We start from the raw sequence: 23,035 nt of genomic DNA on the forward strand, positions 1-23,035 counted from the left end.
TTCAAGCTACTCTTTTTTTCCCGAACAGAGATCAGAACTGAGTGCGATGTGAATAACAAAGAAAAGCAATATGTCAAATTTCAGGGTGTTGACCACTGCTTAACCCACTTCTGGGCAATATGCAAATCCTGGTTAGTAACTGCTGAGTTATGGTTTATTTACATGGAAATATAGTTAAAGCTTGTATATTGCTGTAGTGTCACAATTCAATAACATTCATTTGTTTCACTTCTCAGAGCACGACGAATGCATCACAAATCAGCACAGCTGTGATGAAAACGCACTCTGCTTTAACACTGTGGGTGGGCACAACTGTGTCTGCAAGCCAGGTTATACAGGAAATGGTACCGTGTGTAAAGGTAAATTATCAGAAACCCTGGGCTGTAACATGCACTGTCTTTGGACTTGATAATGTTTATCTTGTCATGGTTAACACAAATCTGTTGGTGTACCTTGAAGACGACACTGTAGAACATTAGCATTTAAGCGCTGATCCCACAAAGAGGATTGCATGGGCCGATATCCATTGACTTTGTCTTTTACAAAGTTCCAGGTAGTTTGAGAATTTAGCATTTATAAATTGCAAGCTCTGAAATGGTGGAGAAAATACTTTTAGTATCTATCCCAAGATAATTTTGTTTTCATATAGAGTAGCCCATTCAAGATAACCACAGTAACCAGCAACATTACAGCTAGGAAAACCTATTACCAAATGCAATTTATTCACCATCAATCACTTGCTATTGTACCTGAATGAACTACAGATTGAATTGCATATTGTTGCGTATGTAATGTTCTTTTGTAAGTGGGAAAAAAAGAGCAGTAGATGTTGCCCCTGAAACCTTTACTCTCCAGGAGAAGCTTACAGCCACTGTCAGACCCTGTTAAACATTACAGATTATATTGCTAGTTTTACAAAGAAGCTGAATTTTACAGAGCGGCAAAGCTGCTTTTAGACTATCTAGTGCTGCATTTCACAGAAGTTACTGAGATGTGAGGGCGTTGGGTCCCATTCTGGTGGTGGTACCATATATCAGATAGATGCAAAGCCAAGGTGCAGGCCACTTGTAACTATCTAAGAACCCCCAGAGTCCTGGCAGAATTCCAATACTTGTATCTGGAGAAAGTGATCCTTGAATGAATGGATGCAGCTTCATTGACATCAGTGTGAGGCACAAGTGCAAATGTGAGGACAGATTTTGGACAATAATTGGTAAAGCCAGTTTTTAAAGCACTTTATCCCTTGGGTGATATTACCATTTTTATAGTTTGGATCTAATAGCTGAATACAAAGAATCAAATAGCTAATTGATTTAGTGCTCAGTTGTGTCTAATAGGCACAGACCTGTATTGGGAGGCAGTGTAGAGTCGCAAAGCCCTCAGGAGGGTTTCTGCCTCAAGGGGACAGTTCCTTGTGAAGTAGGAGGCAATGCACAGGCTGAAATGTCTCGGATGGTACAATCTAGGCCCCTTTCTGCACCCTGCCATCTCATCTGGTTAGTGTGGTAGGGGGCCATAACTCAGCTTCCTTCCTGAACCTTTTGGAGCCTCTGAATTAAGAAAAGCTGCAGGGATGCATATGTGTCTGGCTGCTGCATCAGGGGTGGGCTGGGGGGCTACAAACACCTGCACAGTTACTGAATACAATCGGGCCCTTAGCTAATAGGTTCTGATACATTCTACTTTTACTGTTTCAGCATTTTGCAAAGATGGTTGTAGGAATGGAGGAGCCTGCATTGCTTCCAATGTCTGTGCCTGTCCACAGGGCTTCACTGGACCCAACTGTGAAACTGGTAAGATGATAACTTCATTTATTATAAAATTATCTTTATGCCAATGTCTGCACTATTCCAAGAAAAAAAAATTTTTTAGTGTGCCTCCTAAAAGAGGGAGCTGCTGCTGGAAAGTACTAAGATATGCAGTAGATAAACTCAATGACTCACTTTTCTCATATACCTCCCAAAAGCATGTACTGTAACAATTTGAACTAGCAGCATATTGACATCTGACTAGCTTACCTTCTGTCGCTCCCTAATTAACATAATTATTCACTCATTTTTCATAGCAAACAGTTTTTGGTAGCTCCCACTGACGGTATATCATCTGACATGTAGAAATAAACGCAAATGGTTGTTCACGACCTTATTGTCAACCTGTGATTATAGTTCACTAATCCACCTTCCCATTCATCCTCATTTGAGGACTTTTTTGGTCAACTCACAGTAAAACAGGATTCAGTGCTTCCCACTGTTTTACTTTCTCTCACAACCTTTCTTCTATACTTGATATCTCTGGGGATGACAATACCACAAAACCTCATTTTAAAACTTTCTTTTAAAATTTGGGTCTATGTAAATTACACTAGCGGGATGCTTTACCAAACAAAAGTATCTGGATTGCTCATATTTAGCACCTTGAGCGCTTGTCAATAATTTTTCTAAATTAAAATAATTTCAACATTTTTATTGGCTACTGAATTTTTAAATGGATTCTAACAGTAAATGGCCTCAGGGTAGAAGGGAAAGCTTTTTTAGATTGATTAGCCTCCCCATTCCTACTAAAAGGACAATCTGCCACCTGTGATTGACTATTGTTGCCATTCTATATTGTCTTCAATAAATCTTCAGCATGGGATCGAGGAGGTAGTTTTAGAAGCACTACCTCTGTTATACTTGCAAACATTGTCCAATTTAGTAAAAATTCAGACTTTTATACAAAAACGGTTCTGGTTCATTTGAGAGGTGAAAAATTTGCCTGTTGTCATTCTGTGTCACAGTAACTAGAATGGATATTGCTGTTCTGCACAGGAGGGGCGCTGTGTGAAATAGCTGCAGCCCCCGGTAGTTGATATCTTTCTCTAGGAATGTCAAACATTCTTGACCGTTGCATTTGCTGTGCAGTGCTGGAAGTGATGTGGGGCAAAATATAAAGGTCTCTTTCATGTAGCTGTTTCATGGTTTTGGTTTCATGGTGTTTTTACTTTTAGTGGTTTATATGCTAAAATAATGTTTTAGATATAAAGATGGCTTATAAGGTTGTGTGATATTTTTCCTTTTATAGGACATACAGTTTGCAGCGTTTCAGTGTTATCAGCAAAACATACTGCACGTGTACAGTTAATGAAACCTAAAAGTGGGAGATTCACAAGCACTTAGCATTGGCCTTCTCACTCCCCTTAAGCCAATGGGAATTTTGAGAGCATAGTTAGGTGAGCGCTGAGTGCATTTGAAAATGCCACTCTACGTTTTCTAAATATGCTTTACCAAATGTTTAACTTGAGTTTAGTAAGATAATTATGATCCATAACTTAAGGTCAGATATAAGTGTGGTGACCTGCACATTGACACCCCCTAAGCCATGGACCATCATGGGAGGTGGTGTAGGAGCCCTGTGGCAGCCCAGACCACTGAAAGATTTGACTTTGCAGGGAAAAGTGTCTTCCATTGCCCAGCAGACTTCCAGAAAGGAGTCACAGACTTCAGTGCTAGTAGAAGGAATAACCTGGAACAGTAGGGGTCAGTTAGAAGGATCCAAGGAGATTTGGTCACCTGGTTTGAATATTAACATTGACAACAAATGCTGCTATGTACATTGTCTGATAGCCCAGCTGCACTTTGCACCTCCTTTCAAGCTCTGGAACAGGATCCCAGTTAACTTATATGTCACTTGGAAACACAGTGGATTGCTATTCCATCCAAAATACCTTCAAAGCACCAAACGGTAGAGCAAGCCTGTTCATAACAGGCAAGATCTGGCTGATTCAAACATAGAACTGTCATGGACAGAGAGCCCTCCGTAGTGAAAATCTGAGCTCCAAACAGCACACTCCTTTTGAATATAGAATACAGCTTCCAAGAGTCATGTCCTGTTGGTATGAAATGATCAGGACATCCATATCACAAATAATTCATATTGGAAAGTTGTCACTCATTCATTTTGTGTGTTCTCACTTTATCCCTCAAGGTGCAATGACACCTCCCTCACCACTACTGTTTGGCTGTGCTCTCAGATGAGAAGGAATAAGGATAGATTTAAAGCTGCCAAGGGCAGTTTTAAATTGCACACTTCTTATTTTATTTATGTATTTCACTTTACAATACCTATATTTAAGAAGTGTCTACCTTAGGTTATAGGAGTCTTTGCAGTAAATTAAACATACAATCACATAAAAATTGACCAGCTGTTGCTCCTCACCCCCTAACTATAAAGCGGTTAACCAGAGATTAAATCAAAACCTATATAATAACCCAGCATCCACAATCACCAGCCCTTATTGTGTCCTCCCTCCCTAGAAGCCTGGATAAATAGGTGAGTTTGTATCATGCTTCAAAGGTCAACAAATTCACACTATTTTGGACCAATGGTTTAGAGGTAAAGGGCAGAGAAACTTCTGGCAGCTCCCTTGCTCTTAAATCAGGTGGGTTCCAGCTCAAACACCACATCTGATCACAGCTGCTCGCTTTTTTTTTTTTTTTTTTTTTGCATGGGTGGGCATGTGCTGTTTCTGGGGAGGAAATGAAGTCCATATAACCCAACCATTTGCAGAGGCATAGGAATTCTCTGAAATACTTCTTATCCTCCCGCACCCATGTCAAGGTCAGTGAAGTGCTGACCATAATTTTAACAAGGAGCTCCCACCAAAAGCCCCTCACTGAGCCTGTGATAACCCCAGGCGCTGACTAGAGGAGGGGGAGGGAATGGAAAATGTGTTGATTTGCTTTTCCATTTAAAGCAAAACCATTTCTCACTGCTAAAAGAGGAGACAGCACCATTTAGCAAACCAACTATATTCATTGCTCTTGAAAAATTGATAGTATAGCACAGTGTTCAGTAGGTGTAATAAGAGGGGATTTAGACATTTATGGGAAGTCTGGGGATATCTGTGCCCAAGAAATTTTTTGAAAATACCTGCCAGTGTCAGACTTTTTCATTCCAAACCCACAAAATTTGCTCATTGGAAATATTTGAGAGTCCCAGAGGTAATTCATATCTGGAAAGGATCATTTACTAATATCCACAGAGTGGGGTGGCTCTATAAGAGGCAGAGAAATTGCCACAACTCTCCCTTTAATTTGTTTCCAAAATTTTAACAGTGGGCTCCCAGGCATCCCTGAGAATTTCCTCCAACATAGCAATAGTGCATACCTCCAAGGTTATTACTGCACTTTTGCGGTTCCCTGATTCCTCTCACAGGCCACACCCCTTTTTGTGCTTTGTGAGCATTTCTCTGGACCATTTTTGTGTTGCTATGGCATCAAATCAAGTAGGAGGATTTGGTCTGTGTGTGTAGGATTTTGGGGCAGTTTTTGTAAGCAACAGGATGGGAACATATAGCATTTGGGGGGAGGATTAGGTATAATTTACCGTTCCGTAACTGCATCTGCATCAGACAAGAGAATCAGCTCTGTGATGTCAATTATTTATAGAGTAATTAATCTTCAATAAATCAGTTCATGACAATCTACTGAAAATAAATTATCATACAAAACAGTCATTTAAATTAGATTGTTCACATGCAGTTTAACATAACTCCAAATTCATTACACTGTATTCTGTAACAGCTCACTTAAATTAAATGTAGAACTAAATTTATGATAAAGTAGCTTAAAAAGCATCCAAAGCCATGTCCAGAAGAGTGCTCACTAATATCATACAAGTGTAGGCAGAGTTCAGGGAAATGCACTTGGTTTGACTTTTTTCCATGTGGGGTTTTTATCCAAGTAAAGTGTTCATAGTGTGTTGAAACCTCACACACAAATAAAATACGTTTTGTGAATTCTTAGTGGTCTAGAAAATGCAAAATATATTTGATATTTATAACTAATTTTTAAAAGCTCTCTTCTAATATCTATAGTTTGGAAGATTAAAATTCAACTCAGGTCAATGATTTGCCTAGGTAATTGCTATAGATAAGATCTCTCTAGAGTTGTGTGCTGCTTTCTGTAGAAGCTAAATATTTAGCATGTGTGACTGTTGCTCTTTACTGCAACTTCAAATTAATTTGTTAAGGTGCATTGATCATGATAATAGAAAGATTCAGATTATAATTATTCCCAGGGGATAGTGAGAAAATCCTTTAATTCCAGTATTCATAGCTTGTAGAAAAATAGTTGTACCAGTACTCAGAATATAATTTGTTGTCAAAGCTACTACAAAGCCTGTTAAGTTTGCTTGTATTGCTAAACCTGGTGGAATATTTTAGCACCTTTAGCATCACAGGAGAACTGTTTTGATTTAATCTCTTGTTCCTGGTGTTCAGCTAGAGGAACCACAGCTAGCCTCTGGCCAGGTAGGTCCTAAATCTAACAAACTATGACACAAATGGTAATTGAAACCTGTAGAGTACTGAACTCTTTCTGAAAGAACTGGAATGGCTGGTTGCAGAAACATTAAAAGTTCTAGATACCAAATTGTATTAGAAACTCACAATAAACTTTTCCAATGTCACATTTAGAACTCATGACATTTTAGAAAAACAGTTTTCTTTGGAAATTTCTCAAAATGAAATATATTTTACTAGCTAACCTGATTAAGACTACCTTTTCACAAGAAAATGCAAATAAAAGTCAACCACCAGAAATGGGCTTGCATTCTTGGTGAACCCCAACAAACTGTCTGGCAGATTGATGTTTTAAGGGTTTGCGATTATTAATATTATTATGTGTTTGTCTTACAGTAGTGTTTAGGCACTAGTTGAGAACGCAGCCTCTTTGTGCTAGGCACTGTACAAACAGACTAGGAGACAGCCCATGACCCAAAGAATTTACAATCCAAATAGACAAGACCATTGTGGGATGTGGGCAAGAAGTGTAATGCACAAGCAGCACGAGCAGAGTGACGGTTTGCAAAAAGTACGTTAGTGCCACAATTTATTTTGTTTATTAAATCCTTTAAGGTGGATTTTGTGGGAGGGGAGTAGCTAAGCAGATGGACGAAGGGTGGGCTGGGTTGGAGTGAACTAATCCCCAATCAGCTCAGGGGATGGAATGTTTACAGTGAAAACTGAAGCAATCTGATTACGCCGTTTCTCTGTGGCATTTCAGCGGTGACGCTTCTTCCCGCTGCCGCTTTCTGGTGGCGGCATTTCGGCGGCGGGGTGTCTGGCACCCTCCACAGTCTTCTGGGAATAGCAATATGCTATTCCCACAAGAAAGGTTGGGGACCACTGGATTACACCATCAGTGTTCCTTAAGCCACATCTACACTACCCGCAGGATCGGCGGGTAGTGATCGATCTATTGGGGATCGATTTATCTCGTCTAGTGTAGATGCGATAAATCGATCCCCAATCACTCTGCCGTCGACTCCGGAACTCCACCACTGCAAGAGGCGGAAGCAGAGTCGACAGGGGAGCAGTGGCCGTCAATCCCGAGCTGCGAGGACGCGAAGTAAGTGATTCTAAGTCGATCTAAAATACGTCAACTTCAGCTACGCTATTCTCGTAACTGAAGTTGCATATCTTAGATCGATCCCCACCCCCAGTGTAGACCAGGCCTTAGTCCCTGCATGAACTACAGCTACTCTGCTAGCTTCAGTCTCTGGTTGGCTACTCCCTGTAGCTTCCTTCCCCAAGGCCACAAGGCTGGGGGGGAGGGGACGGGAAAGAATGCATGGGTCCTAGTGCCCCCCTGAGGGAAGTCCCCTATCTGCAGTTCTTGGTCTGAGGGGTGTGTGGTAATATTTTAATAGCATCAGAGGCCCAATTTAAATACAGAGAGGCACAAACAAAAAGTTCTGAATAAGTGCAGATTCAGGAAGATCCTCTGCTCAAGATTTGGAAAAATGACTAATGATTTGGGTTGCCTGACTTGAGACACCTTAAAGGACCTGATTTTCAGAGGGTGAGGTGTTCTCCACCCATACTAAAAATCAGTCTCTTTTTAGGGATCTCAAGTCGAGCACCAAAAATCACTAGTCACTTTTTAAAATCTTGGCCTCTGGGTCTAATTGCTCCCTGTGATGAAACTAAAACAAACAACAAACAATGTTATAGGTCTGGTTTAAATGTCAAATGATCATTTCAATCTGAATTTTCTTTTTTTAATTTAAGGTGTTTTAAACTTTTGACATTGCTTTCAGTATTTCAGAATACATTTTCTACCCTTGGTCCATGCCCAGAACTGACTGCAGTCAATGGAAACTTTCACAAGTACGAAAAATGAATATGGCATCACCCAGTGTTTGTGGTTGAATGTCCTTTATTTTACATTAAATTTTAAAAAGAATCCCTAAATAATAAACTTCCTAGTAATTGCATACATTGCTATAGTGACCCTCTAGTAGAGTCCTCTGTGGGCCAGGTGGCTTAATGGTTAGCACATCCCGTTTCCAGTCTCTTGCCTCCAAAGTGGAAGGGCACTAAGTCCAGTTTCTAACCCTTGTACATGGCTTATCCTCACCTCAGAGTTTCACTGTCCTTATCCTCCCCTTACTGGAGAAGGGCGGTGAAAATGAGATTTATGCCTCTCCTGCAGCAAGGGCAGTTGGTGGGGGAGCCTGGGCTCTATGAGGGACAACAATGTAGGGAAACAATGAGGCTTCTTCAGTACCCTTGTTCAGCAGCCCTCAGGGTAGGTCCCTCTTCCACTCCAGCCTCCTCCCTTCTGAGCTGAGTGACTCCCTTTTAAGCTTTCTCTCCACCTGGAGCGGCAAGGCTATCTTGGCCCAGTATTGTCCTTTAACCCCTTCCGGCCCAGTGTAGGGTTTGTAAACCCCATCATAGTCCTTCAGAACAAAGAAGAGACAAGACTTTGGTGTAAAACACAAATGGGTTTTTTTCCCTGAAACCGCTGGGATACAGAGCCCTTATAACTGAGGAATACAGCATATGGGGCATAGTATCACCACATGTCTGCCTAAATCCTGCCCTGATATATGGAGTGAAATGGATTGCTGACTACACTACAGTGAGGCCTTCTTAAAGCTGGTCACTTTGTATGTAACTTACTGGTTCAGTAGAACAGAATAACTTCCTTGGAGCTGTCATGGTCTCTCCGTTCAGTGTATGTAATAGGCCTACTCAGTCTCTATAAATATTCTATATGGAAAACCGTTGGAAAAGTTCATTTAAATGAAAGTGCAGTAGGGAAAGCAGATAGTGTACAGTTATGTGCACACTCATGGGGAAGTACAGAGCCATCAAGTTTAAGTCTTTCATTGAGGATAATGGGTAATTCCACTTTGAAATGAATAGTATTATGTCTCATAGATTTTAAGGTCAGAAGGGACCATCATGATCATCTAGTCTGACCTCCTGCACATTGCAGACCACCCACCCACTCCTGTAATAGACTCTAACCTCTGGCTGAGTTACTGAAGTCCTCATATCATGGTTTAAAGATGTCAAGTTACAGGGAATCCCCTGCACAATTTTTTTTAAACACTTTGGTGTCTGAAAGATCTTTTAAATTACTCACATGTACTTTCTTTTTTGCTCTCTTATAATTCAAGAATAATTGTGCCATTTTAAAAACATCTGTATAAATGTTTTTGATGACATTAGTAGATTTTAGTAGACATCAGTGTACAAGAAGTTTCCCTTCAGGCTCTGCCAGTATATTGATCAGACACAAAATAACCTGGCTTTTCAGAGTCTGTATCTCTTAGTAGTTGGAGTCTTGAAGTCATTCCAAATGGTGAGATGGCTTATGGGAAGTGTGTGACAGATATGGCAATATCCTAGACAAACTTTATTGAATTAAGTATCTTAGCAGTTCATTATATTCCAAATATAAATGCTTATATATTATTGCGGGATTATACGTAAAGTCTGTAGGGAGGAGACCTGGCTAATGTAAACCTTGAGAAGTGTTCAGAGCTACAAAGGACTATTTGAAACAATGTGAACTTTTAAAGTTAACTGAGTTTCCTAGGAAATCTGTAGGGGGAGTATATGCAAATGTAACTCCTCAGGTTACGCAAAAACCCAGCCTTTGAAGCTAGGTCCTGGGGAGAGACCCATTGTCTATGAATTACTTATTTCCAGTTCAAAGACCTAAGTTCTAGGAAGGAGGAACTTAATTTTTCATGACTGTGCTTGTTCTGAACAAGGATGGTTATGAACTTGTAACCACACTTATAAACCCTTTGGTGGGGTTTGAAGGACTGTTCACCTGCCAGAGCCCTTGTGGAAACTGGGCTGATCTCTGGTAAATGTATTAGCATGTATGTACTTTCATTCTTTTTAATGTTGTCTTTTTGCAATGCTTCTGCTTTAAGAATAAATGTGCTTGTATAGAAAGAGCTGTGTGGTAACTTAACAGTGGGCAATTATGCTGTTATTAGCCTTTGAAGAGAAAAGCAAAGCAGGCTTGCTGAGCCAAGTCTGACTTGCTGACTTCATAGTGTAGGCTACCTGGAATTATCTCCATCAGGGTGGATAGAGACTCATGTCTCTGCCCAAAAAAGTTGATGGGTGGAGAGCTGGAAGTGTGAGAGCGGGTACCCTTGGTGGACCATAGAGGGGGAACTGTGACAGTTAACTTGGATTTTATGCAAAAACATTCAGTGTAATATAAGGTGACCAGCTAGCCCAGCAGGAGCAGGACAAACCCGGACTGTGCAATGTCACGTCCTAGACACCAATTAAGGTCTGCCAAAATCTTGTTTGGCTGATCTAGAATGGAGAATGCAAAGTAACTTTCAATCCTCTGCTTTCTCTCTCACTCCCAGGATATTATATTTTGCATAAAACAACAGGGTCTGGAGCTATTTTCTGCATAGCCTTGTTTCCAGTGCACAGCTTCTATTTATATGGGATGCTTGCTGCCGGTACAGTCACTGCAAAGTGCAACAGCAAAGTAAGGGCCTGATCTTGTGAGGTACTGAGCACCTTCAACTCCCACTGAGGTCAAACAGAGATGAGCCTTCTCAACATCATACCGGTTGAGGCTCTTAGAGCATTAAGAGGTACGCAGGGTTGTGTGCGGGTTTTTTTTGGTTTTTGTTTTGTTTTTGTTCATTTCTTTTATAAAGTTCTGGCCCTTGCTGGTCAGCTCAAGATTCACATTTGAAGCAACCAGTCTTTACTTTTTTTAACATTAAACATCTCCAATCTGTTTCAGAATATGTAGCAAAAATTAAAAACAAAGAAAACAAATTGCTGTCTGTCAATCTTTTCTAATGATTCAGAAACATCCATTCATCTTCTATTGTTTTTTTCCCTTTTGTTAAAATCAAATATCTATTGTGTCTTCTGTTTTACTTCTTGTCACATCTGGAAAAAAGTAATCTCCCCCTCCCTCAGTCTCTGAAAAAACTGGACCCAGATCCCAGTTGGCATAATTGATGTAGCTCCACCAGAGTCAGTGATGCTATGCTTGCTTACACTAGCTAAGAATGAGGCCAATTGTAGTGGTGCAAGACTCACCACTGTGGCGCCTCCTGCTGGTCATTCTGGGAATTAGCACAGTCTTTTCACAGAGTGACCTCTTCCGGTGGTGTCTTGCCACCATCACTTCTGCTCTGGACCTGCGTCGCCTCAAGGATCGCGGCATCCTCCTCAAGACACAGCCCTCCGGCTGTGCCCCATTCCATTCTTGGAACAGCAGTCCTCTGTCCAGCCACTTGCCTCCATGGCCGACTGCAGCCCAAGGTTCTAGCCACTTGCCTCAGTGGCAAACTTCAGCCCTTCACTGGCCACACCCCTCCGTGGTGGGGGTTGGGAGACCCAGCCCTGCCCACTACTCCAAGTCCTGACCCAGGGACCCTCTAGGTGGCAGTGACATGCTGCATCTCCTTCAACCCCCACCATTCGTTTCCCTGGGCCGCTTATCTGTAGCCCTAGCACCTTCTCTGCCCCTTTATCAGGGCTTCAGTCTTTCAGACAATCAGGCTGAAGCTCCTGCTCGCTCCCCTGACCCAGCACTGCTCTGTCCAGGGTGCAGGCGGTTCCCGCAGCCCTTCAGGGACCCAATCCCTTCTCCCTGAGCACCCAAGAGGGAACTGCCCCCTCTGTCCTGCAGCTCTCTTTATATATGGGCCTGCTCTGCCCTGATTGCTGCTCATTGCAGCCCCTCTCTCATTGGTCGGCTGCTGTGGAGCCTCCCCAGGGCTGCTTTTAACCCTTTCTCCACCAGTGTGGGGCAGACGCCCCATCACACCCATAATCTTTAGATATTATCCCTCTGTTTCTCCAAATTATTTTTTATTAAGAAATAAATTCCAATAAGAGCTGTCCTAAAAAATAATTGTATGGCTTAATGTGGTTTAACTACAACTCAACTATCAATGTCTGTCAGGATTATTTTGATATTTTTAACCAGCAATAAGAAAAACTGGGACCCAGAAAGCATGTTGCTGCTTACAGCTCAACGTTGTAAAATGTTTCTGTAGATCAGGACTTGGATGAGGCAGGAATTCTATTAAGCTAGAGTCTGGGTGAAGGAGCTGTAACATTCAGTGCAACATGTTCAGAGCTTTACTCCCATAAATCACCTTCCTTTTTAGTGTTCAAGACAAATGGATGCCCAGTTCCGCACGTATAAAGATAAAACAGGTGACCATTAATGTCTGCACCCTTCATCAAGTAAGAAATATACCAAGATTTAATAAAAGTCAAACTAGGGTCAATTACAACGGATGCTTTGTGATATCAGGATATCCAGGGCAATACATTTTTCTAAGCCATTTAGCTGTCTGTACAAAAAAAATCCCGAATTTTCCTGTCTACAAAGTCACCCTGCGGAGCACTTAGTAGACTGCATCCTAAAGAACACTGAGCAGTGTGGGAACAAATTCTGCAGCCTCTATTCAGGCAAAACTTCCATTAACTGAAGGCTAAGTATTCCCCTCTACTCAGATAGAGAGGAGCAGAAACTGGTAGAAATCAGGGAGAGGCTTCCCCCCTTTCCCAAGATAAATGGAAGCTAACAGGTTGGGAGGGTTAAAGAATGGGTGGAGCTTAAGAACTAGCTCTTTTCTGGGTGTACTCCTGTTCTAATCTGCATGAGAGTTAATGATGCTTTCATTCAAGTAAAGAGGAAGGGCTGGGACCAGGTGCAGAAATATGAAACAGTGGCAGCATAACTTCTGAGTAGAGCTGTCTGGAAAAGGGCATTTCACTCCTGCAAATAACTTAAAGTTTTTGAAAAAGAAAATGTGCCCTGAATCAGGACAAAGGGTCAACAGTTCAAATTTCTCATGGGAGGAAAAATTATTAAAAAATAATCCATTTTGGGAGAACAGGAAAAAACATGTTTTATCTTGCTCCCCAGGCAGCTGCCTGATTAGGGCCAGGTGGGCAACCAGGCAGGGAGAGAGGTTGGCCAGAATGCTGACCTGTCCCATCCACCCTAGCAATATGGCTGAGACTAGCCCTGTTGATTCATGGGAATAATGTTGTCATGTTCTTGTACCAGATATAGACTGGCTACACAACTTGTTTTCAACATAAGATCCTTTAATGTTCTGCCAGGTATGTCTGAGATTAGCTTCAATAAGGTATGTTGCACACAGCGCTACGTAATGGCTGAATAGTATAATAGAGTTTAGCATTCCATTACATCTTCCCCCTTTTAAGTTCTACATTCCTAGCATTTAAAAATTTTTCACTACCACACTCTTTGAAGTTCAGTACAGATCAGTCTGTCTCTAAATCATACTGTTTTTCTCATTACAGAACTCAAATGCATAACAGCTTGGTCATCTGGCTGTCCATTAGGTGAAATGGCTGGCTAGTCAGTCTAGAATCCTTGAGTCATCTTCTTCTTGTGCTGCATCTGCCATCTGTCGAGTTTGCTCTTTCTGAGGAGCAAACTGTAGATGTTGATGGTTTCTGTTGAACTCTTCCCTGTTGGCCTCAATCACATATGATCTAGGTGCTGAATTCTTTTTCTTTACGACAGCTGCAGTTGTCCATTCTATTACAAATGTACTCCGGCTCTAGTTTCCAGGCCAAGCTCACCTCTCCCTCCCAGTGAATTCAGAAAATCCTTTCCAGGAATTAAAAAGCAAGAGATTTGCTGTGCATTGCTTCCAGTGACTCTCCTCTCAGTCATTTCCCCCACCAAATGTTTCACAACTGGGCATACTTTGGCCTTAAAAAGGGTCTGCAGGATTTAGACCATAGACTAGCTCCAGGACTTGTGGCACTTGATCCTGGTAGTTTAACAGTATCATAAAGTTTGAAGAGGTTTGTCACCTTAAGGAACAATAATACTGCATATCCCACATTGCAGATTAAATTTAGTAGACAGTTAATAAATTGGCTGAATTGTTAGTGTAAGGAACGGTACTGTCAAACTTCAGCTGACTGACTGACTGACAGCTAAAGTAGCAATTGTCCATTAGATTTACAGTTACTTTCATATTTACTAACAGGAAATTGAAAAAAAGATTGTCAGTCACAGAAATTGTTTCCGAAATTATATGGAGGGCCGGTTAGGGGACGCTATGCCTCTCCAAACAGCGAGGCATGTCCTGGCCCCCACCCCCATCTGACACCCCCCCCCCCCCGCTTCTCACCCCCTGACAGCCCCCTGGGACTCCTGCCCCATCCAACTCCCCCAGTTCCCTGTCCCCGATGGCCCCTCTGGGACTCCTGCCCCATCCACCCACCCACCCCCCCCCCGCTCCCTGTCCCCTGACCATCCCGGACCCCCCACCCCATCCAACCCTTCCTCTCATTCGTGACTGCCCCCCCGGGACCCCTGTCCCATCCAATCACCCCTTCTCCCTGTCCCCTGACCGCCCCCCGGAACCCCTGCCCCTGACTGCCCCCCACCACCCCATCCAACCCCCCCTTTCCTTCCTGACTGCCCCCCCAGGACTCCTGCCCCCATTCAACCCCTCTGTTCCCCGCCCTCTGACCACCCTGACCCCTATCCATTTCCAGAAATGGCCCACCTTGATTATCATACACATTGTAAGGAGAGTGATCACTTTAGATAAGCTATTACCAACAGGAGAGTGGGTTTGTTGGGGGCGGGGGGTGGGGAGAAAACCTGGATTTGTGCTGAAAATGGCCCAACTTGATTATCATACACATTGTAAGGAGAGTGATCACTTTAGATAAGCTATTACCAGCAGGAGAGTGGGGTAGGGGGAGAGAAAACCTTTTGTAGTGGTAAACACCCATTTTTTCATGGTTTGTGTGTATAAAAAGATCTTCTGTACTTTCCACTGAATGCATCCGATGAAGTGAGCTGTAGCGCACAAAAGCTTATGCTCAAATAAATTGGTTAGTCTCTAAGGTGCCACAAGTACTCCTTTTCTTTTTGCGAATACAGACTAACACGGCTGTTACTCTGAAACCAATCCTACAGTTGTGATCTGCACTGTGCAAACAGAAATACAAAACCTAAATTGGTACTGATCAACCTCTTTAAATTTTCCAGATTAGATCTGGTTTAAATAAGGTTAACTGAGGATGGCCTATGAACCCATCAGATATCTGGGGTTTTCAGAAAACACAGAGCTATGATTTCTTGATTTCTTTACCCTCAAATTTACAAGCCCTACAGTTAGTTGCATAACTAACAGTTAGTTGCATAATTAAGAATGCATAACTAAGAACAGTTAGTTGCATAACCTTGTGCTATGATTCCCTCTCTGCTTTGGTGACAGTTTTAATTGCACAGCACCTTGCATTTCAGTTTCCATCAATAGTGTATGGACATGCTTCTCCACCACACAATAGCAATGCAATCATCCAAATGTATAATAATAAAACTTACATTTCCCATTCCAAATAATGTAGCACCTCTTTCTTGTGCTTGAGACAATCTAGCAATAGGTAAAGTAATAAAGTTTGTGTCTGGATTGCAGTAATCTTCTCTGTGTGTGATTTAAGATATTAAATTAAATTCCAAAATGTAACTGTATAATTTCTGCAAAATGCTATTTTGTCCCATAAATTAAACATTATTTTAGATAAGACAAATTAATTCATCAAACTTCAAGCAGCTCTGAGTCTGAGTTTCCAAGAGTCATGTGTTGCCTACAAAACCCAATACTACTATCTATCATTTTTCAGCCATAAAGCTCACATCATTTCAAAAAACGTTTGTAAGCATTTTACAGTGTAGGAAATGAGGCATAGGGAACCTAAGTGAACACCAAGAGTCAGATGGGAAGTCAGGGGCAGAAAGTCAAGCAGAATATGTAGCCTCCTGACTTCCGTTCCTCTAGCTACTGGACCATGCTTATTACTACTGAAAAGAGATGTGCTGTTGTTTTAAAACATATTCTAAATGGAATCACTAGCAACTAGTCATATTGCTAGAAAATGTATCTTTTTATAGAAGTTTTGAAAGTACTGATTAACCAATTCTAAAATAGCTAATGAATAAAACTGCAGAAAAAGTCTTCCATGCTAATCAGCAAATTAGCTATGAGATAAGCAAATGGGAAAGCTATATTTCTATGAATTAGCTAGTTTCTGGTTGGCTGCAGTGTCCTCTGGGAGGCTGGACTAATCATAGTCACCATCTGTATTTTCTCTCAATAAGAAGAGAAACAACAGCTGGTGGCTTTAGACGCTTTGAAAGTTTTATTTTGCTTTAAAATGCTCTTTTCAATTGTATTTGCTCATACGATTTTTCTGAACCAAATGAAACTTTCTAAAGTGGTCTCAGGGAACTTGATTACAGCTGCCATTTTGGATTCTCTCATTGTGAAAGCAGAGGGAAATGAGCTACAGTTTTAGAAGCTTTAAAGACTTTGTATTGTGCTGCAGAAATGTCTGTAACACTTCAAAAAATAAATGTCATTTGTATTCATCTTCATCCACCATCAGTATTGACCATTGTAGAAACAGAAAAAACAAACAAACCCTTTCTAGTAACATACTTAAGTAATTCCTGAAACTATTTTCAAATTTTGTTTGAGCTTCTTGTGTCAAGTTTCTCCAATGTCATAGTTCTCCTTCAGTTTTGTAATGTGTTGGGTGTGTGTGGATGTTTGGTCAGTTTCATATGTTTTCTTTCTTTCTTTCCTTCCTTTTTCTTTTTCTCTGAGGCAGCATGGTCTAGTGGACTGAGACAGGGACTAGATGAAATCAACTCCTCAGTTCTATTCCTGGCTCTACCACAGAGCTAGGGCAAGTGACACAATCTATCTGTGAACGTTCCTCTTCTGTACAGCGAGGGGTAGTAACGCTTACCTGCTATGCAAGAAGTTGTGAGGATTGGCTATTTAACACTTGCACAGTGCTTGGAAAATAGAAAGTGCCATATACATTTCAAGTATTATTATTTTCTTTATTAATTGCCTTTAATTCCCCAATTTTCTGTTACTGAGGGATTGAGAGATCCATTTACCAGTGCCAGGTGAAAAACTTTCTCTGATATGTGTGTATGAGAGGGGGAGGGGTGTCTTTGCCTTTACCTTTTGCAGAATTTAAGCTTAATTTAAGATCCCATTACTTATAGTTGCAAAGATAAAATTCAAAATATGGACCAAATATAGACAAATACAGTGTCCTCTTCCCGAGTGTGTAAACATACAACCTCCATAACGAATATTTCTTGATTTCAGTGGTGGGAATACAGTAACTGTGCCCCCTTGTTCATACATTTGAATATTAAATGGATTGATATAGTCTAAATACGCATTTAATTAGTCATTTAATGAGAAACTTCTTAAATTATTGATTTTTCTACTACAGGTCTTTTCCAAATAGTTTCTCTAAGTCTCCAGTGTCTCTGATAGTTATAAACCTTTGTCTTCATAGAGTTGTAATATAAACCTCTTGGCACCCACTTTTGCAAGTCTTGGCAAAGGTAGGCTACTAAATCCTTAGTTATGAACCTAAACAAGGACCAAAGATCTTGCAAAGTCTTGCACAGATGTTTTACTTTAGGCACATGAATAGACCCTTTGACTTCAGCAGGACCGCTTGTATGCTGAAAGCTAATCCTTCACATAAGTCTTTGAAGGACTGGGACCACAGTAACTGATTTTCAAGTTAAGAGTACACCTTAGCTCTTACTGAGATCATTTATTTTAGAGCCTAACTAAGGGATTTAGAACCTAATTTTAGGCAACCTTTTTTTAAATCCTTGCCTGCCTAATTTTTCACTGACCAGTAAGTGGTAAATATAGTAGGACAATTGTGATTGTAGTATTACTGCTATTAGCGATGTGTGGCCATTTGTATCTGTGTTAAAAACTGTTTGCTGCAAGAGTGAACAGCTTTTGAAGGCACAGAGAATTCTGTGGAATTCTGCAGGAATCTCTTTTGCAACCCAAATGCAAAAGAAAGAGAATTAGCTCACAGGAACTTAGAAATTGCCATACAGACCAGAGCAGTGTTCCATCTACTTCAGTATCCTGTCTCTGATAGTGGACATTTATGGCATAACTTTAGACCCCATTGCTTAGTGTTTGGCTTAGGTCCTGATGCATAAGCATCATATATATATATATATTTCTGTGTAATGTAACTGTGTGTATTCTCATTATCTGTAGAAATGTCTAATCATTTCTTGAATCCTGCTAAGCTCTTGGCCTAAATGATATCCTGGGGAGATCCAGAGCACTAAGATCATTGCCAAGGAGGCCATCAGTAACATTTCAAAATTGGGGGAGGCAAAAGTAGCCTGTCCCAAAAGTACTAAGTGTATTTCTGTATTTTTCAAAATGGGGACTGGGGATGAGGAAAAACAAACTGAAAGGGGGGCTATCGCACAGGGCTGAAAAGGGGGCATTCCACTTCCATGTACATAAAGGACAAAGAAACTGAGAATTATACTCTCATAAACAGCATATGTGGATGAACCATGATTCCTTCAGGCATGAACCATACTTACCTCATCTCCTCTCTCTCTTCCTGTATAGTGGCCTGCACTGCTTGCTTTTATTTGGGTCTTTTTTTCTCTCCAGTTTCTCTCTCTGAGTTACACTCTGACTGACTTCTATATTTTTTCTCTGCTTTCCTCAGAGTATTTGTGAAATAACAAGACTTTTTTCTACTCCAAGGCTGAAAATGCTAGAAAGCCAAATTTTATCCAGGTTTACTTTTTTTAGAGGGCTTGGGGGAGAAGGGAAGTGTTTTGTTTGGCGTGAGCCAGTCTATACTCTCTCATGTGTAGGAGATCAGAAAAAGTAACTTTAGGCAAAAATGTTTGAGGAGAAAGAAAGTTCTAATATTTTATTAAAATATGCCTGTGGAGGATGTTTTGAAGTGTCCAAATACTTATTTATTATTTTGTTCTGGGAAATCACATGATTTGTTTATTAAAAGAAATAAAAGCAAACATTTGAATTATTAGGTTCTTAAAATGGCATAATAGAACATGTACAATGCAGCTGGACAGTACCATAATACAATTTCTTGCCATATATGAAGGAAATAAGGAATGACCTTCATAACTCATTCTAAGCTCTTTCTTTTATGAATTATGAGACATTCTACTATTAGTGGAAATAAGGTCTATAATGCTTCCATCCTTACATCTTTTTTCTCTCTCTCTTGCTTGTCATTGCGTGGGTATCTATATGCACCAAATATACTCCTAAGGCTTCAGTCTCCAGTTGAAATAGATATTTATTATTTATCATTGAAAACCTGCCAAAATTAATTTGCAAACTTGTATTTTTAGGAGTAAGCCAAGAAAAACAAAATTGTACAGTACGTTCACTCCTTTTCTACAGTTCCTCAGTTTTGTGCCACATCGAGTTGATTTCACACTAAAGAATAGCAGTGAAGGCTGAGGGTCCAGAGTATGTTGACTGTTTAGGAAATGCTGATTTACTGAATTCTGTAAACATGTTTAAAAATTCTCAATTTTTAATCAAATCATTTCTGCCTGGTGGTGTTGGCAGCAAAAAAATCTGGATTCAAATATCCAGAAGTTCCTCTTAAAATTAACAAACAGTACTGGCTTGAGCACCCCCTCCCACCCCCGAAACTTGGTGTAACCCCCTTTTGACCTGAGTGTTTAGCCAAACTTAAAGTTTGGAGCCCTTTGAGTTCTTTCTGTTAGGAGGAGAAATGAACAACAATGGAGTCAGGTATCTCTGATGCAATTCCATGCATGTACAAAGAATGTACAAACTCCTGTTTCCCTGAACACAGGAGGAATCAAACCACAGGAATTAGTTTCTTGCTCCAAGGTCCTTTCAGGAAGCATGCAGCTCAAAAGCACTTTCTCTAGGCTTTTCTCAGGGCTAGGCTCTCAGTGCTTATTCAGGCAGAGTCTGGCTATTTGCTCTATCTGTGTGTGTTTCGCTGTGATTCTCTTGTTTCTCTCTCACATGCACATACACACCTCTAGCAAAAACAATACTCAACCAAGCCCCTTTCTCATGTAGTTCAAATTCCTGAGAGGTCTCACATGAGTCAGTGATTTGGGTGGAGCCTGCTGTTGTTTCATAAAGAAGCTTAACTGTTTCTTAGAGCTATCTTAAATGAAAGGCTGCACACGCACCAGGTTCAATGATGTTTCAATCAGTCACCAACACGAGAAAATTTAAACACCTTCCCTGCATGCCCTTGACAGGCAATACTTGCCCTCTCACAAGCTGTGAGTCTGTGTATAAAACAAGGAAAGGTTTATTGAAGGGGAAAACACAACAACAATATATCAACAATATTTTATACAAATAATAAAACACCCACCCCCATACTGTCTTTGACAGTAGTCCTTTGCCTCAGTTTCCCCATCTGCTTGTGTGAACATCCAATGAGTAAATATCCCTTTAACACACCATTTTCTCCTTTTCCACTTGGCTGCATCCCACTCATGGTTTGCTGTTGGTAGTTAGTGAAGACCTAGAGTCTGTTAGTGCACTCGGCCAGGGACAAACATTAAAGGTGGAAGCACTGCCTGGTTTCCATGAAGAGACACCTTATGCCTCTTGCCACAATGCCTTCTTTGTACCAGGCCCAGTCCAGACGTGCCACAATCTAACCCAGCTCTCGTAATGCTGGGAAGAAGGGCCCTGACTAGAGTTCACGCAGCTCAATTTTTGCACAGTGGAAGGGGGTTCATGTCATATATGATCCTTAAGCAGAGACCTTGCCACAACGGATTCATTCCTAGCCAAAAGTAGGAGCTCTCCTCTCTTTCTATGTGTCCAAGTTCAACTACCTAGCGATGCAAGACTAAGACTTTGGTTAGGGTGACTCTCACTCAGGGCCTATTAAGTACAGTTCTGTTACCCTTTTGTCACACAGTAAGGATAACAACATTTCGTTATCCCTACACTCAGAGCATAAATGTAATTTAACTAAAATATTTGCACTGAGATGGCAGGAAACAAACTTGCAAATAAGATCCGGCTTATTTCTGTCTCCTCCTCTGGTTCACCTATAGATGGTAGCAGAAAGCACTTTCCCTGTAGAGATTCAGACCATGGGTTTACATCCATGTCACTCAAGTGGACATCTCAATATTAATTAATAATGTCAATGAGACTATGTAAGTGAGTAAGTGCTTGCCAGCATGAGTACCATTCCACAATTGGGCTCTATTGGAAGACACACATTAACTTCAATCACACCCCTTGACACCTTGGCATTGCCACTCAATGTTTCCTTTCATGGAGGAATATGGACAGGTATCTGAAGGGCTTTAAAATGATCCGAAACTTCTGCCTTGCATTCCTACAGCTTGAACTAAAGGCCATTGGAGTTGATGGAAAGACACAAAAACTTCAGTGGGGTTTGACCCTACTATTGGAAGCAAGATTTCTAGCATGTGCCACTGTATGCTGTAGCCAGAATCTGACCTGAAATGGTTGGGATCAAGCATATTGTATAAAAACTCAGGGACACATACTTCATCCACACATGGAATTCACATTCTTTTCAATAAGGGCTCTACTATGTGGATTGAAGACAGAGGATAGCCCTTTTGAAATGAGACTCAGACAGTAGCTTGCAAAATGAAATCCTTTCTCTTTGGACATAATGTACCTATGCAAGTTCTTTAGGCTTCAGTTCCCAATAGCCGCTAATTGACAGCATTTTAAGAAAGTACTGCAAGTAAATTTGTCCTCTTACTGACATTTGCAAATGAAGCAATATAAATCCCAAAGACAAGTTTGTAGCCCAAAAATAGCTATTTCCATATACTTTGAAAGGGAAAATGTTTTTTTTTCTCTCAGGAAAATCGTTTACTTTTTTTTGAGGAAAGGTTAACAGTGAAGCAGAAGCATGCAATTATTTTTGAAGATTGGTTGCTGCATTACAGAATATACACAAACTGAAAGCAAAACTGTATCTTAATCAACATCTAAAAATAGAACTTCAGTACTATCAATTAGTCTAACTCTTTAATGGACACTGACGTAACCAATTTCACAGATCCTAGTGGAAAAATATATTACCTGATTTTTTTAAACAATTCAAGCATGCATCCAATTCATCATGCCTAATTAGGTGTTCTGAATTATCATCTTCAATTGTTGCAAGTGTCATATCCTTTGATGGTATTGGCTGCATAATGAGAAACTGTCATAGTCTCAGTTGTCTGTGAGTCTGTGATTGATCAATTTTTGACAACAAAGAAATGTGAACAGGGCTGCATGGTGAAGCAGTAACTGGAAAAATCCCTTTCATAATGTTTCTATCTAATTTTGGAGCGCTGCCACTGCCACACATGAAATAACAACACGACTGAATTTCCTTTTGCTGGCATTTAGCAGGACCTATGGGGGTGTGCAGAAATCAATGGGGGATCAGGAGTCTGGAAAATTACACACTTGAAGAATTAATGAACTATAATTCTGTATTACATCCTCAATCACATTTTGCTTTTTTTTCATTAATGGAACTAAATTAGTTTTCCATGGACAGGATACTTTAAAAAATGCAATCATGCTTGTGCTATGGTAAAAAAACTGACCTGTTTTAAGAGTAGGTTTATTCTTTCATGCAACATGACAGCAGGAAATTTATGGCGAAGAACAAACCTAGAGTATTAATTCAGCCTGTTGAAGTAGATTTGAAAATTACTTTTGTATTCTTTGATCTAACTAATTTCCTACCCCTTGGGCGAGATTATGGCTTTAAGTTGACTCAACCAGAATTTCTGCTGGAGCTCTGGGGAGGATACACAGAAGCAGCAATTCCACCACTCTTTCAAGGACT

At 40.7% G+C, this 23,035-nt stretch overlaps 1 protein-coding gene across 1 annotated transcript in view; it reads left to right on the forward strand.

Annotated features, from left to right (window-relative positions):
- The window catches only part of NELL2 (neural EGFL like 2), a 225,293-nt gene that overhangs the window by 171,816 nt on the left and 30,442 nt on the right, over window positions 1-23,035 (forward strand). Inside the window, exons 14-15 of the mRNA XM_074942171.1 lie at window positions 237-359; window positions 1,698-1,793. Of these exons, the coding sequence (XP_074798272.1) occupies window positions 237-359; window positions 1,698-1,793 (219 nt within the window). The remainder of the gene's footprint in view (window positions 1-236; window positions 360-1,697; window positions 1,794-23,035) is intronic.

Source organism: Natator depressus, chromosome 1 (assembly GCF_965152275.1).
Source record: "Natator depressus isolate rNatDep1 chromosome 1, rNatDep2.hap1, whole genome shotgun sequence".
Taxonomy (NCBI): Eukaryota; Metazoa; Chordata; order Testudines; family Cheloniidae; genus Natator; species Natator depressus.